The sequence below is a fragment of the Pongo abelii genome, chromosome 2 (assembly GCF_028885655.2).
Source record: "Pongo abelii isolate AG06213 chromosome 2, NHGRI_mPonAbe1-v2.0_pri, whole genome shotgun sequence".
Lineage (NCBI taxonomy): Eukaryota > Metazoa > Chordata > Mammalia > Primates > Hominidae > Pongo > Pongo abelii.
This window is the reverse complement of record NC_085928.1, coordinates 137511263-137528190: the sequence shown is the minus strand read 5'-3', so window position 1 is coordinate 137528190 and position 16928 is coordinate 137511263. Positions and strand designations below refer to the sequence as shown.

Here is a 16928-nt window from a genome sequence, read left to right as displayed (position 1 = left end):
TCCAAAAGTAAGTTATATGTCATTTATTTAAAAATAGGCATTCTTTTGAAATTGATTTCCTCCTATATCAGACAAAATTTATTTTTAACTAAACTTGAAACCAACTTCTTCAGTGATAAGATAAAGACCTCAATAAGTTCTAATTTCATATTAAGTAATGAAAAGATTTCTTAAGTTACCACATGTACTTATAAATGTCAACATGTAAAAATAAATGTGTGAACTGCATACCCTTAACTTGATATATTTATTATAGGCAAGACTTCATTTACAAATTGGACTCATAGTAAGTGCTTACAATAATGACATGTTCAAATTAAAAAAGCAATTTAAAATATAGACAAAGGAAACAGGAAAAAAAAAACCAAGTGCATTTTAAGAACATAAGAAAGGAAAAGGAGCATAACAGGAAATCTCATGAAGAACCTGAGGTGCACTAACATTTGGAAGGAAGACTTTTTGGTTCTTTGATTTCCTTCCTGGATGACAAAGTTCAACACTAAGCATAGTCACTGTCAACAGAATCATTCTCTGGATATATCACCATCTGAAGGCCTATGCTATTTTCAGACTAACAAGCTAAAGAAAAAAGCATTTTAAAAAAGCATCATATTTTCTATGCATGATCATTTATGATTAATTGACTTGTTTCCCCTTGAGCTTTTATATAATATATACAGTAATAAAAAGATCATCTTTTGAGTTAAATGACAAATCCTCACTGTTCTGACCACTATGACTTACAGCATGGCCAGCTAATCTGGAAACTGTTAAGTTGTAATTATACCATCATCATCAATTAACAGTACACACATTTAGTCTCCTACAATTGAAATAAAATCTATAAATAGGAACATACCACAAACAAGTGATAAACAGCTTTTAGTGGAAATGGGCCCCAGATCTTCATAGTATATGTACTCTAAATTCACTGATAAATGGTGTGCCTACTTTCTGTATATTTGAAGGAGATTTTCAATTCTGTGCCTGCTACCTGTTTTACTCTGCTGCTTCTAGATCACTTATTAATGTATAGAGACTGACAACTCATTTTAACATTAAATATCACCAAAACAATTACAGGGAATATCTGGGCTGCTCCTTCACTATCCTAACCCAACACATAGACAAACTACAGAATGTACTTCAAGCAACACATGTGCGTTTGGATTACAAACACAACTGTCCCCCTATCTAAGCATACAAGCACAAGTAAGTGAAAGTTAACTGATTATGAAAATCATAAAGTTTCATCTTTATAAACAACCATTTTTCAACATAACTTTCAAATTTTCCAGCAGAGTACACTAAAAACTATTACATTATCTTTCCTCAAAGACACTAAGTAGATGACTGTTCTGAGATAGAAATCACTTCGCAACACAAGCCTCCTGACAGGCTGAATATTGTGTTCACTGATCTATGGGACCAGGTGATATGCCTGCAGCTTTCAGTGTGACAGCACAGCAGGATACATGTGGGAAACACCAGCATAAAGAACCAATGTTTGAGAAGTATTTTTCACTGTAGAGTTAATCAATACATATTCTACCAAAACAACCATAGATTTTTAGAGGTGGGAGACTCTCCAGGGATTAGCCCAAATCTCTTATTTCAGGGTGAGGAAACAAGAGGGCCGGTCAGAGAGCTTCAGGGTGTTGCTTAGGGCTCATCAATGGATGAATAGAGCAGAGCAGCAAACTACACTATCTTCTATCGTCTACTTCCATAAACGGTTCTCTTTGCCTTTTGTTTTACCCATACCTTTGTGCGGGAAGGAGCATTAGCAGGAACATTTATAATTAATCTGAAGGTAAACAAGTTTTTGTTTTTTTTTTGGTAGATTGACATGAGAAGAACAAACCACAAGTACAAATATAGAAGGGTTGCCAAACAAGGCTACTTCCTTTCAGCACAGGGATCAGTTAAAATGCCCTAGTGATAATCATGTTCCAAATACTTTGCTTAAGTGCTCTGTTGTCTCCTTATAACTGGGGACTTGGTTTTCATCAATTGTTCCATCTCCATGCACTTCCTTTCTCCCTTACTGTGATATTAATACTTGACATTTCCTTGGAGACAAAACTTTATATTTCTAGTCATTTGGCTTAGTTCCTCAGAAAATTTAAGCTACAACATTAAGAGATTCTCTGACTCATTTGCCTGCCATCAGCTAGAATTACAACTGACTACAGCTTGTTATCAAAGCAATATTGAAATCGTATTTGTTTAGAACAATAAAACAGTACAATTAAGAAATATGTAAAATCACATTCATTTCCATTCTGGAAATGGGTATATCTCCTGGTATTAAAATACATTTACAACATGCTAATGATTTGGTCTCTTTTTTTTAAAAAAATCATGTGTGACAGCTCTACGTTAAAAAGAAAATAATGTAATTTTCAACGAGATATTCTTTTTTTCTTTTTTTGAGATGGAGTCTGGCTCTGTTGCCAGGCTGGAGTGCAGTGGCACGATCTTGGCTCACTGCAACCTCTGCCTCCCAGGTTCAAATGATTCTCCTGCCTCAGCCTCCTGAGTAGCTGGGACTACCGGCATGCGCCACCACACCCAGCTAATTTTTGTATTTTTAGTAGACATGGGGTCTCACCGTGTTGGCCGGGATGGTCTCCATCTCTTGACCTCGTGATCCACCTCGGCCTCCCAAAGTGCTGGGATTACATGCGTGAACCACCATGCCCAATATATTCTTATGCATGGTAAATTGAATATTCTCATAAAAATTTAAATACGAACTATATAAAATCTAGTATTTTACATAGGTAAATAAAAACTGAATAGAAGGATAACATGATGTAACCAATAGAGGAATACAGACACGCATGGGTGTGTGCATGTGTGTGTACACACACTCATTGAATAATACTTAACATTTATATCATTGGGGAAGAAAGTCCATTTAACTTAAGTTTACCAATTTAAATGGCACTATGTAAAATCAGAAACTAATTTTGAATGTAATTTCCTTAAACAGAGTATATGGAACATACTTTTAAAATCTTCTTACTGACAATATTATTCATGTTATTGTCAACACTAATTATTGAAAACTGATGTAACAGAGGGATCCCTTTAAGACATGAATGATACTTGGGTCAGGATGTTTGCTCTGACACTAAGTGGCCCCAAACTGCTTGTGAGGTCTTAGGATTGTTTTTTAAGTATTTTTTTTTGCCATCAAGATACAACTTCTTGCTTCTAGAGTACAGTTAGCAGAGTCCTACTACTAAAAATAAACGTAGTTGTTTCCAATTTCTTTTGAAAAGGGGGACCTAATACATTATGACTCTTCAAAAATAGGTGAAAAATAAAAATGCAAAGGTTCAGAGTAAGAACCTGAAGTGCTCTCTAATGAATACAAAACATGAGAGAGGTGAAGCTCTGGAAAGGCCCTGACACAGAAATTAGCTTACCTGAGTCCCAGCAGAAAATCTGCTACCAACAGCAGTGCCCTCACTCATCCAGTGAGAGATATGGATTGGATGATCTCCCAGGTTTCCTCTGCTGTAACATTCTGTGGTTCTAACTTTTAGTTTATGGACTCATACACTTACTTTGGCTGCTTGAAATTTTGTTTAGTTTCTCCCTCCCCACTGCTTAAGATTCTAGTTTGTATTCCTTAGAAGTGAAGCAGCTGGGTGAGAGACTGCAAGCCTAGTGGCCCACTTTCTCAAAACAACTGTAACACACCAATGAATGCTGTGACTAGTGAAGCCCATGGTACTGGAACTTCTCATTTTGGATTCCCTTCTAGTGAGAAATATTACTATACAACGTTAGCAGAGAACACAGTCAACTGATCTCAATTTCTGTGTTGTGTTAATTCATGCCATCATACTGTATGGGCATCTACAGGACAAAGTTGCAAGTATACTAGGATATAAATGTTAAAAAAATTATAAAATATTCTTAAGACCGACACAGTATCTAATATTCCAACTTTATATAACATATTAAAAAAGTAAGTTTTGCATTCATTTCTATTCTAGGAGGTTGGTTCCTCACAGGCAGGTGAAGAAATCCCAGGCTACACCGTGAATGTTTTCTTTAAATTTACTAGTATTTTTTCCTACCTTTGTTCAATTGCACAGGCATGCTTTCTGATTTCATCAGCCTCTGCTGCTGCTGTTGCTGTTGCAAGTGATGGCTTGGGGCCTCTGCTGAGGTCCTGGTAGGAATTACAACAGAGGAGGAGCTACTGCTGTTGCCTCCAGGCACAGGGCCACCTGCACTGCCTGGAGCCATTGCTGGGGAAATCAACTTTCTTCCAAAATTAATCAGGCTATTAGAGACCTTATTTATATTCAGGGGAGCACCTTTGGCATTGGTCCTGTTAAAAAAAGAAATGGAGAAGCATTATTTACATTACAGGATGATTCTATTTAACATAATTAATTGGTATAAAAGCACACCTTGTCTGCTTTGAAAAAGGTCATTTACTAGACCAGCTATATAAAGTGAGAAGTGAAAATTTAAAGTTACTACAGAATGAATAATGAGTTTCTTAAAAACATAGCTTATGGAAAACAGTCTTATTTACATTTCATTCATTCATTCAACAAATACAGCCAACACTGCTGGGTTATGAGGACATAACTGCCCGAAAATAGACACAGTTCCCTTCCTGGAACTTCTAGTCTAGTAGAGAAGAAATATATTAATCAAATAATTACATAAATAAATATATGCTTAAAACCTGTGACTGGACTATGAAGGAGAGGCTAGGCAAGTTGTGGGGTCCTCACAGAAGGGGGCATCTATGAAACGAAGCTAAGAGTAGATTTCTTACCAGCCCTGGCACATGGGTACTAGGCCAAATTTAATATGATTTTGAAAATAAATGTGTCTGACAGTCATGAAATAAATTCCTAAAAGTTATGTCCTTATTCTCTGCCCCAGCGCTCCATATCCTCCTTCTCCACTTCCCTGGTTTATTTTTCTCAATAGCACTTTTCATCATCTGACATACTATATATTTCATTTATTTATTTAGTTATCATTTGTTCACCTCTTCCAATCCCCATTCAAATACAAGTTTCATGAGGGCAAGGATTTTTGTCTCTTTTGTTAACTACTCTATTGCCATTGTCTGGTACATCATAGGTACTTTATTAGTAATATTTGTTAAATGGTAGCAGCATCTACCCATAGTCCATCTTTTCACCTGCCACAATGGAAGACCAGCCTCTCCATTTGTGCTTTGAATCCCATTTCCTCTGACTTTCAGAGATTGTTATTCCTGCATCATCCTCTCCTGCATCATCATTTTCTCCTTCTTTACTGTATCATTTCCATTAGCATACAACCATGGTGAGTATATGTATATGTATACTAAATTCTCTACTGAACTCTTGTTCCTTTCAAGTTACCATCCCATTTCTTCCTCTACTTATAACATGTTTTTTCAAGGTATATTAAGGTGCCGCTTCTGCTTCCTCAGTCTTTGGTCCACCAAGCTCCAGCTGTGGCCTATTTGCCATTGCCCTAAAGCCATTCCTCAAGGTCACCAATGACTTCACATTGCAGTTCCAAAGGTCTATTCTTATTTGACTCTACCTCTCAGCAGCTATTAACTCCCTTAACCACTACTCTCTCTCTAATATTTTGTCTCTTGGTCAGCACCTGTATTATAACTGTGCCTGGCAAATAGAGGGCACCAAGTTAACATTTGTTAGATGAACAATTCCCAAATGACTTAGAATCTTGCAGTATCTCAGGGCTATTATCTTGAAGACCAGTTATGATTATAGATTATTTTAGTTGTAAAGGGGAGTCCAGCTCCATGACAATATTGAAGTTTGTGTTTTTATTGCCCAAATCATTAATAGAAATGAAATAGCTCACATTTTGCTTTTTTCATACAAATGGAAAACTGAAAATCAACTTTAAGAGATCTACTTATTTGATTTTAATTAACTTGATTTTTACTATAATTTCCTTCTCCCAGATCTAGCTGTCAGCACTTACATGGTAATTCTACCTTTTATATGACAGCTATATCCTTGCATTACTACATGCTGCTGTAAAACAGAACAGATCCATAGTTCTATAATAAAAAGGAAAGAACACTAGACTTCTTCCTTCCATAAAGTTTTCTCTACTGCTACTAGCTAATGTTATGGGCTAGGTATTAGAGACTTACATTGCTTTGGAGGTAGGACAAATCAAATTTAAAATATGAAATTCAGCTTTATAAAAGAAAGATCTATTCATTATAAATCAATGAAGTGTGAAAAAAATTTCAAATGGTTCCTTTGGCATCAAGTTTCATCTTTAAAGAACTGAGCTATTTAAATGTCCTTCCAAAAATTATTAAAAATAATGTTTCCTAATGGAGATAAGGATATAAAGTGATTATGCACCACTTACTTTCATTTTTTAGGTGCTTCCTAGTGAAGTAGAGCATTCTTAATTTACATTTACTATAGGTTGGCAACAGAGAAGGCACTCAATATATGTTTATTGAGAAAAAAGAATGAATGAAATGAAAAAAACTCATAAATTCTGGATTAACTAGGCATTCACCTCTGGCATTATATTCCACTCAGCAGCCTGCATACATTCCCATTTCCTGTGGGTGACAGTATAAAGAAAAGCTATTATGGACTGAAGGTCTGTTGCATTTTAGTTTTGCTTGTTTGCAAGTCAGGATTCATAATTCCCAGATATGAAGAAGTTATAATGTTGTTACCCTTTTTTATACACAAAAATGTACTAGTCAAATTCCCATATTGCCAGTTGTAAAATTTATATGTTGATAAAAGTACTAAGAAACTGCTACAGCATTATCAAGAGAATATGGTTAATGCATCTTCATTACTACTAATAACCATGAAAAACATATAGATCAAGTTTATGCGGAGCAATTTTTCATCTGAATAGCTCTTAAAAGGGGATGAGCACTGTTTTCCTTTGTTGAACATTTTTTTGTGTGTTTTTAACCATGTTCTCCCTCATCTGGTACCCACAGTTTCTAGAAGAATATTTTTTGTCAAAACAACAATTGAAGGTGATTATGTGTCTTCCAGATATAAGCAATTGTAAGCCATACAGAGAAGGCAATCTGTCCAGAGCTTGTCTGTTTTTCTAGGCATAACAGTTTTTATACCAAAGTTATCTAATTTAGAACTGAAAAATGAGCAGCAGAATTCTTCCTGTGAAATATTAAACAACTTCCAACAATTATTAGTGGCTGTGATGTGTATGATTAAGTCATGTGTACTAACTTAATGAAAATTAATGTAGTTGTCAGAGATCTGATGGACAGCAGGGATTAGATTGGATTAAAGATGGAGTGCAATGTGTTAACAGTGTTGAAATAAACAGCAAGAGGAATCTGGAGTTAACAAGACATTGAATATCAAATCTAATGAGTAACCAATTTTGCATAATTGAAGTATTTCATTAATATTGTCTATCTACTGTTATTAAAAATAGTACTGTTTAGGAGAGGTCATTTTTAAATTCTGCCAGGAACTTAACTTTTGGCACAACCTCATTTAACAAGTCAAGTCAGTACCAATAGGTGAACTTTCTGAGGATCCAGGAATATCCTCAAAATACCTGTACCAGAACCCAATTCTGACCTGAATTCATTGTTGAGCTTATGTTCGGTTTCTTAACACTAGATTCTCTTCTAGTGAGAAGCATTACTACACAAAGTTAGCAGAGAACACAGTCAACTGATCTCAATTTCTGTGTTGTGTTAATTCATGCCATCATACTGCATGGGCATCTATAGGACAAAGTTGCAAGTATACTAGGCTATAAATGTTAAAAAAACAAACAAACAAAAAAACCAAAAAAACCCCAAATTACCTCATAAAATGTTCTTAAGACCAACACAGTATCTGATATTCCAACCTTAAAATAATCAAATATAACATATTTTAAAAAGTAAGTTTTGCATTAATTTCTATTCTAGGAGGTTGGTTCCTCACAGGCAGGTGAAGAAATTCCAGGCTACACTGTGAATGAAAATAGGTGATTTTAGCTATCTCTTCCTAGATGTTTATTGCTCACTTGATGTCCTGCAGCCTGGCTTTCTGACTCTCACTCTACTGAAAGAGCTTCTAGGGCCTCCAATGCCTTTGTAGTTGCCAGTCATGGCCTGTTTTTATTACATTTCTATAAACTTTCTGAAGCTTTTAAAAAACCATTATCACATTATCACCTCTATAAAAATTCTCCACAACCTTTTCTCTCCTGGATCTAAATATTTACAACATTCTAGTTTATCTCCTTTCTTCCTCTATGTTTATTTTTTAGATTTGCTATTAAATATCGAATATTTGTTTATTTCACTTTTTCTGCAATAAAATCTTGTTAGATGCTCAGCTATACTTTTGTCAAAGAATCACTTCAATTTATTTCAAATTATTTTTCTCTATATTCTAATTTATATATATTTTTGTTATTTCTTTTCCTTGTGTTTTCCAAGGTTGAATATTTCTGTTCATTCATTCACTTATTCATCCTTTATTCTTCCTCTTTTCCGATAAAAGCATTTAAAGCTACACATATGCTTGGCTTTAACAATAGCATGAAAGTTTTCTCTCATTTTCTAAACAGCCTTGTTGGCTCATTTGTTATTTAGGTACAATTAAAAATTTCAGATGGCTGGGTTTGTTTGAGTTTAAATATATTACTTATTTAGATTTATTGAATAAAACATAAATATTGGAGGAATGGAAGTGGGAAAATGTTTTGATTTTTCAAAACGACTATGGAAAGCACAATTTAGAAAATAAACCGATATATATATAAATATTTTTACTAATTACTTGGAAATGAATATCTTTTATTACAAGTAGACAGTATGGTTCACTAAAAAGTCATTCCAAGGCAACTTTACTTCTCATCTGATAGTGTGAAAGGTCTGTTAGATTTTGTTATGATATGTCAGTACCTGTGGAAATAATAATGGAAATAATGCATGTTCAGATACAGTGGAACAATTGTACCCCAAGCATACTGTTCAATATTCTAGCACCCACCAGGTGTTACTGGTGATTATATGTGTCTCAGACTTGGTTCACAGACTTGTTACCAATCCATCTTTTAGGACGGTCAAAATCTTCTGTTAATGAGTTGTGTAACCATGAGAGAGTTATTTATCCTGTCTGGACCCAAGTTTCCTTGTCCTAAAATAAGGGAGCTGAATTTTATGGTATTTTAGGTACTTTTTAGATTGAAAATTCTACTATTTTGTGACTTGAAGAATGAAAATATGTGCTTATTGAATTTCAGACCAAAGGCTAAAGAGACACCCAATATATCAAATAGAAGAATCAAATTTTTTCATGTTTTCAACATAAAGTAAATGATGTTTGAGGTGACAGATACGCTAATTATTCTGATTTGATCATTGCATATTGTATACACGTATGATATAGCACACTCTACCTCCAAAATGTGTACAATTATTGTGTACAAATTAAAAACAGTAGTAAGAGCAAAAATGAAAAAAAGACTAAAAAATTAGCAATTTAAAATAATCTCAACAGGCTAGCATGAAAGATTAAACAAAATTTAACAAAGATAAATAAAAGCTCGTGTAACTATTTTAAAACTTTTTATAATTGCACGTTACATACAGAACAAGAAGGCATGGATAACGTGAGTTTAAATTAAAAAAAAAATTCAAAACTCCCGAACATTAATGTTTTGATTGGGTTTGGTTTGGCTGACAAGACTAATATAAGTTCACAGTGATGATACTGAAGAAAATTATGATTCTTGGACTGCATTAATACTAGATGAGTCCTCAAACTGCAGAAGATACTGTATAACTTTGTCAATCAGCTTTGGTAATGCATTAATTTCTGAAAGAATTGAGTTGTGTTTATAAATGGAGCGGAACAGTAGAGAAGCTGAAAACTATGCTGGAAGAGGAATGACTGCAAAACCTGAGGAGTAAGTCCTACATACAATATAGTGAGGGATGCCATGAGGGAAAGCAGCCCTTTTTTGGTGTGGCTTAGAAATGAGATGAGTTACAAAAGTTAAAAAAGTGAGTTACAAAAGCTATGACATAGGAAATCTTATCTAGTGATAAAACAGGCTTCATTTACAAAAGTAAGGGCTCCAATCCTGGAACTGTACAAGTAGAGATTGAAAAATAATCTTTAGATACACAGCCTAGTTCTAGTCCTGGCATGCCTGAGAGACAGTATGAAATGAAAGCCCCTTTCCAATTCTAAGAGTTTATGATCTGCAGTGACAAATGGCATCTATTGTCACATTTATCACATCACTCAGATAAAAGGACCAAAGAAGAGGCTTGTATACTAGTATAGGACCTTGAGAAATGCCAGTCAAACCCCATCTCCAAATGAAGGTGCCTATTTGCCCTGTGTCCTTAGTTTCACCTTCAGTTTCCTCCATTCCTTCTGCCCTTCCTTCCTCCTCTTTATCTTCCTTCCAAAATCTTTCTTTTCTATTCTTTTCCCTTCTGTTTTTCATAGTCTCATTTTCTTTCTATCATTTTCTCAAATTGTTCTACCTATACTTTCTTCTACCATAAAAACATTTAATGTAGTGGGATACTTGGAAAAAATAAATCGATGCCATTAAACATATATCTATGTATCTCTGATTTGGAGACAGAAACAATATTCTCTTTGCACCCCTGTATACTCCTAACTCTGTCATTATTGATCTGCTGAGTGGACTATGGTTTATATTTATTTCTTCCATGCTTATAGATATCAATCTATTTGGAAACTTAAAACATTCATCAGAGTTGCAACATAATACTTTCAAGATGATTCTAACATCTAAGGTAATAATCAGGATATACTTCTATTTAAAAATTCTGTAAGTTAGAGGCCAGGTGTGGTGGCTCAGTCCTGTAATCCCAGTACTTTGGAAGGCTGAGGAAGGACAACTGCTTAAGCCCAGGAGTTCAAGACCAGCCTGGGCGATATAGTGAGACCCTGTCTCTACAAAAAAAAAAAAAAAAAAAAAAAAAAAAAAAAAAAAAAAAAAAAAAAAAAAAAAAAAAAAAAAAGCCAGCCATGGTGGTGTGCACCTGTAGTCCCAGCTACTTGAGGGGCTAAGGTGGGAGGACTGCTTGAGCCTGGGAGGTCGAGGCTGCAGTGAGCTGTGATCATACCAGTGCATTCCTGTCTAGGCAACAGAGCAAGACCTGGTCTCAAAAAATCTGTAAGCTGAAGGTTTTGAATTCTGTAAAAGGAATGTTTCTAAAGTTCTTAATTCTGTAACTTTGAAGTTGAGTGTTTCAAATTTACTTCAATGAAAGACTTCTATATCTAATTTTAATTTGCTTGCCATACTGTAAGGTTTGTTATTTTAGAAAGTGAACTCACTCCTCATCTCAAGGAACTCTAGATTCTTAAAGATCTTTATTAAAACTAAATGATGAAGGTTAGCTTGTTAGTACTTACTCCTTAAGAGTTGAATTTCAAGGGAAACATGTTTCCTTTCAGCTATAAAGATTAATTCTTTTATGTGCAGCAGGCAAACTTTTGTCTATATGATAAGCAGCAAAAGCAGTAGTGTTTGTTAGGAATAAAAAGGTTGGCACTGGTGACAGAGTAGACGTAAGCTAGACTGTGGGGCTTACCTAACTGGGGCTACATACAATTTATAATGTTGATTAAACTAACATAACAAATAATAACCTATTATGTATTAATCATGATGCATCAAATCATTAAACTTCTCAAGATATACATATAGGAAGAGATACTGAGATTTCTATTTTGAGAGTGGTAGTTTTGAACTATTTGAATTATTATTTGAATTATTTTCTCACCTGTATCTGAGGGATATGAAATCATTCCCATAAATAATCATGGTTCACACTAGCAGCATCTCTAGAGCGTTAGGGATTTTCTGGCCTAGGCTAACACATGAGAAGGGAAGAGAATATAATCCTGAAATGTTCACACTTTGGGAAGTTTTTGCCCTCTTCACCTCTCTTTTCCCACTTTGAGAATCACTATATGTCTTCATAATTGAAAAAAAATACAGCTGCAGTAAACATATACTAAGAATTAACTGTTATGGTTTGAAGGTAGGGGTACAGAAGCCAATAAAATATAAAGAAACATTTGAGTCTGCAAAATGAAACAGTCACATTTTAAAATGCAGGCATAGAAAGGAACAGATTATATGTAGAAAAACAAAGGAATATATTTTTTCCTAATTAAAAAAACTATAGAACACTGCTGAGAAATTAAAGATGACCTAACTAAAGGATGAGATAGCCCATGTTCATGGATTAGATAATTCAATAATGTTGAAGTATCAGTTCTTTCTAAATTGATATACATATTAAATGTAACTCCAATCAAAATCCCAACAATTTTTATAGAAATTGGAAAGTTGATTGTAAAATTTATATGAAAATGCAAAGGAACTAGAATAGCGAAAGTAATAAAAAAGAACAAAGTTGGAGGACTCAGCCTACTTAAAATCAAGACTTGCTATAAAGTTATATAATTAAGCCACTGTGTTACCAGAGAAAAAACAGAGTGTGGAAATGGATCACACATATATGGCCAGTTGGTTGTCAACAAATGATCCAATTTAATTCAGTAGAGAAAGAAAAGACTTTTTTAACAAATATTGCTACACAGCTGGGTATCTATCTTAAAAAAGGTGAACCTCAACCTTTACCTCATTTTACACGCAAAAATTACTTTGAGGTGGATCATAAATTTAAATACAAATGGTAGAACCACACAACTTTTAGATGAAAACAAGAGACTATCTTTGACTGTAGAGTAAAGGGTTAACTCAGCATACCTGTGCTGCCCAAAGCCTGTACCTTTCAAAGGACTGGCCCTTGACTGATTCCTGGGAGATAACCTATAAGCCTTTGGAATATCCTGGTGATAAAAGCGTCTTTGTATATCTGGGCCTTGGGTCACACCAAATTGTTTACACTAACGATGGGATTTATGGTCAACACCTGTTTTTTTTTCACCTGGGTCACACTGTATCAGTCTGACCTCTCTGGGCAGGAATTGGAGACTGGGTAGGTAAGGTTAGTCACATGGGCATTCCATGCCTACATGACTGACTCCCAGTAAAAAATCCTGGGGGACACCAAGGCTTAGGTGAGCAGCTCTACTTGGCAACACTGTGCATGTGTTGTCATACATCTTGCTGGGAGAAGTAAGCCATCCACTGGGAGAGGACAACTGAAAGTTTGTACAGGCATACCTCAGAGTTATTATGAGTTCTGTTCTAGACCACTGTAATAAAGCCAGTATCACAATAGTGAATTACACAATTTTTTTGTTTCCCAGTAAATATAAAAGTTCTGTTTACATTATACTGCAGTCTATTCAGTGTGCAATAACACTATGTCTTAAAAAAGGAAAAATCCTAATTAAAAAAATACTTCATTGCCAAAAGATGCTAATGATCATCTGAGCCTTTAGTGAGTCTTAACCTTTTTGCTGGTGGAGGGTCTTGTCTCAATGTTGATGGCTTGTGACTAATCAGGGTGGTAGTTCCTGAATGTTGGGGTGGCTGTGGCAATTTCTTAAAATAAGAAAACAATGAAGTTGGCCACACTGATTGACTCTTCCTTTAAAGAAAGGTTTCTCAATAGCATATGATGCTATTTGATAGCATTTTACCCACAGCAGAACTTCTTTAAAATTGGAGTCAATCCTTTCAAACCCTACTGCTGGTTTATCAACCAAGCTTATGTAATATTTTAAATGCTTTGCTGTCATTTCAACAATGTTCATAGCATATTTACCAGGAGTAGATTCCATCTTAAGAAACCACTTTACTCATCCGTAAGAACTCTCTTCTATTACAGTTTTATCATGAGACTGCAGCAATTTGTCCACAATTTTAGGCTCCACTTCTAATTCTAGTTCTCTTGCTATTTTCACCCCATGTGGTTACTTCCTCCACTATTTTTTTTTTTTTTTTTTTTTAACAGAGTCTCGCTCTGTCGCCCAGGCTGGAGTGTGGTGGTGCAATCTCTGCTCACTGCAACTTCTGCCTCCCAGGTTCAAGTGATTCTCCTGCCTCAGCCTTGCGAGCAACTGGGACTAAAGGCACCCGCCACCACACCCAGCTAATTTTTGTATTTTTGGTAGAGACAGGGTTTCACCATGCTGGCCAGGCTGGTCCCGAACTCCTGACCTCAGGTGATCTGCTCGCCTCGGCCTCCCAAAGTGCTGGCATTACAGGCGTGAGCCACTGCGCCCGGCCTGATGTCTTGAATTCCTCCAAGTCATTGATGAGTGTTGAAATCAACTTCTTCTAAAATCAGCTTCTTTCAAACTCTTGTTAATGTTGATATTTTGACATCCTCCCATGAATCATGAATGTTCTTAATGGCATCCAGAATGGTAAATCCTTTCCAGATGGTTTTCAATTTACTTTGCCCAGAACCATCAGAGGAATCACTATCTATGGCAGCTATAGCCTTATGAAATGTATTTCTTAAATAATAAGGCCTGTGAGTCAAAATTCCTTCTTGACCTATGAGCTGCAGAACAGATATTGTATTAGCAGGCATGAAAACAACATTAATCTCCTTGATTAATGCTTGGGTGCAAGCTCTTGGGTGACCAAGTGCATTGTTAGTCAGAAGTAATATTTTGAAAGGAATATTTTTTTCTGAACAGTAGGTCTCAACAGTGACACAGAGAGATAGGCTGCCCTTTGAAATTTTGACGCCAGGCACTGATCCTCCTCTCTGGCTATGGAAGTCCTTTGCAGCATCTTCCAGTAGAAGGCTGTTTCATCTATACCGAAAATCTGTTGTTCAGTGTAGCCAGTCCCCTTTATCAATTATCATAGCTAAATCTTCTGGATAGCTTGCTGCAGCTTCTACATCAGTACTTGCTGCTTCACCTTGCACTTTAATGTTACGGAGACAACTTCTTTCCTCAAATCTCCTTAGTCAATCTCTGCTAGCTTCCAACTTTTCTTATGCAGCTTCCTCACCCCTCTCTGCCTTTACAGAATTGAAGAGTTAGGGCCTTGCTTCCAGGTTAGGTTTTGGCATAAGGGAATGTTGTGACTGGTCTGATTATCTATCCAGACCACTCAAACTTTCTCCATATCAGCAATAAGGCAGTTTATTTTCTTATCATTCATGTGTCCACTGGAGTAGCACTTTTAATTTCCTTCAAAAACTTTTCCTTTGCTTTCATGATTTGGTTGTTTGGTGCGAGAGACCTAGCTTTTGACCCATTTCAGCTTCTGACATGCCTTCCTAACTAAGCTTCAACATTTCCAGTTTTCGATATAAAGTGAGAGATGTGTAACTCTTCCTTTCACTTGAACACTTAGAAGCTATTATAGGGTTATTAATTGGCCTATCATATGGTTTGAATGTGTTTTCCCTCCAAATCTCATGTTGAAATGTGGTCTCTAGTGTCGATGGTGGGGCCTAGTGAGAGGTGTCTGGATCATGGGGGTGTACCCCTCATGAATGGCTTGGTGCCATCCCCTTGGTGGTAAGTGAGCTCTTGCTCTGAGTTCACATGAGTAAAACTCCCTGAGCCTTCCCTAGAAGCCCAGCAGATGCTGGCACCAGGCTTGTACAGCCTGAAGAACTGTGAGCCAATTAAACATCTTTTCTTTATAAATTACCCAGCCTCAGGTATTTCTTTATAGCAACACAAAAATGGCCTAATACAGCCTAATTTCAATATTACCAAGTCTCAAGGAATAGGGAGGCCCAAGGAAAGGGAGAAAGATGAGGAAAGAGCCAGTTGCTGGAGCAGTCAGAACACACACAGTATTTATTGATTAAATTTGCTGTCTTATATGGGTGCAGTTCATGGTGCCCCAAAACGATGAGAAGATTAACATCAAAGGTCACTAATTACAGATCATCTTAACAGGTATAATACTAAATATATATGAAATAGTGCTAGAATTACCAAAATACGGCAGAGACAAAGTGAGCACATGCTATTGAAAAAACAGTGGTGATGGACTTGCTCAGTGCAGGGTTGCTAACAAACCTTCAATATGTAAAAAATGCAATAAAATGAGGTGTGCTTGTAATAATCCCCAGTTAGAATTGCCCTTGACTCCTATTTTTCTCTTACATTACACATCGAGTCCATCAGCAAATGCTAGTCAAAATACATACTCAAACAAATCACTTTTCTCTCTCTGCACTGCCAATACCATGTTACCATATCATTGCTAATCTTGCTGCTCATCTCCTAACTAGTCTCTGTTTCCTCTCCTCCTTATAGACTATTTTCCGCACAGCACCCAGATTAATTTAAGTCAGATCATATCATTCCACCATTCAGAGCCCTTTGGTGAATTCCCAAAAATCTTAGGATAAAACCCTAAGCATTTCAATGGCCTGTTAAGGCAAGCCCTACATGATCTAGCCTCCTACTATCTCTCCAACCTCATTTACTACCAATGTCATTTGCTACCACCCTCGCCTGTTGTTCATTGGGCTCCAGCCATACTGGCCTGCTTACTATTCCTCAAGCACAGAATCATTTTTCCACTTCAGAAGCTTTGTACTTGCATTTTCCTATAACGGGAAATGTTCTCCCCCAAGAATCCACGTGGCACACTCACTATTCAGTCTCTGTTCAAATAGCATGTTTTCAGAGACACTCACTTTGACTACTCTATTTAAAATAATGAACTCCTTTACTCTGTCTCCTTGCTTTGTTATTGGTTTTGTGTTTCTTATAGAAATTCTCACTTCCTGATGTTATTTTTAGCTTTAAAAATTATTGTGGTATATTTTGATTGTTTCTTGCGTTAAAATATAAACTCAATGTCTTGTTGGCACTAAATGCAAGAATTGCAAACAGCACAAATAAACATTTACAAAGCAGTTCAAATCCACAATTAGTCAAAGAAATGAAAATTGAAGCAACAAAAAGTTTCACCTTTCTTATTAGCACCTTTCCTAATAG

The 16928-nt window shown here is 35.9% G+C and overlaps 1 protein-coding gene across 11 annotated transcripts in view; it reads right to left on the bottom strand.

Annotated features, from left to right (window-relative positions):
* The window catches only part of TBC1D5 (TBC1 domain family member 5), a 592946-nt gene that overhangs the window by 79213 nt on the left and 496805 nt on the right, over window positions 1-16928 (bottom strand). For all 11 annotated transcript variants that reach the window (XM_063722180.1, XM_063722179.1, XM_063722181.1 and 8 more), the window contains one exon: window positions 4098-4354. In XM_063722180.1, coding sequence (XP_063578250.1) covers window positions 4098-4354 — 257 coding nt within the window. The remainder of the gene's footprint in view (window positions 1-4097; window positions 4355-16928) is intronic.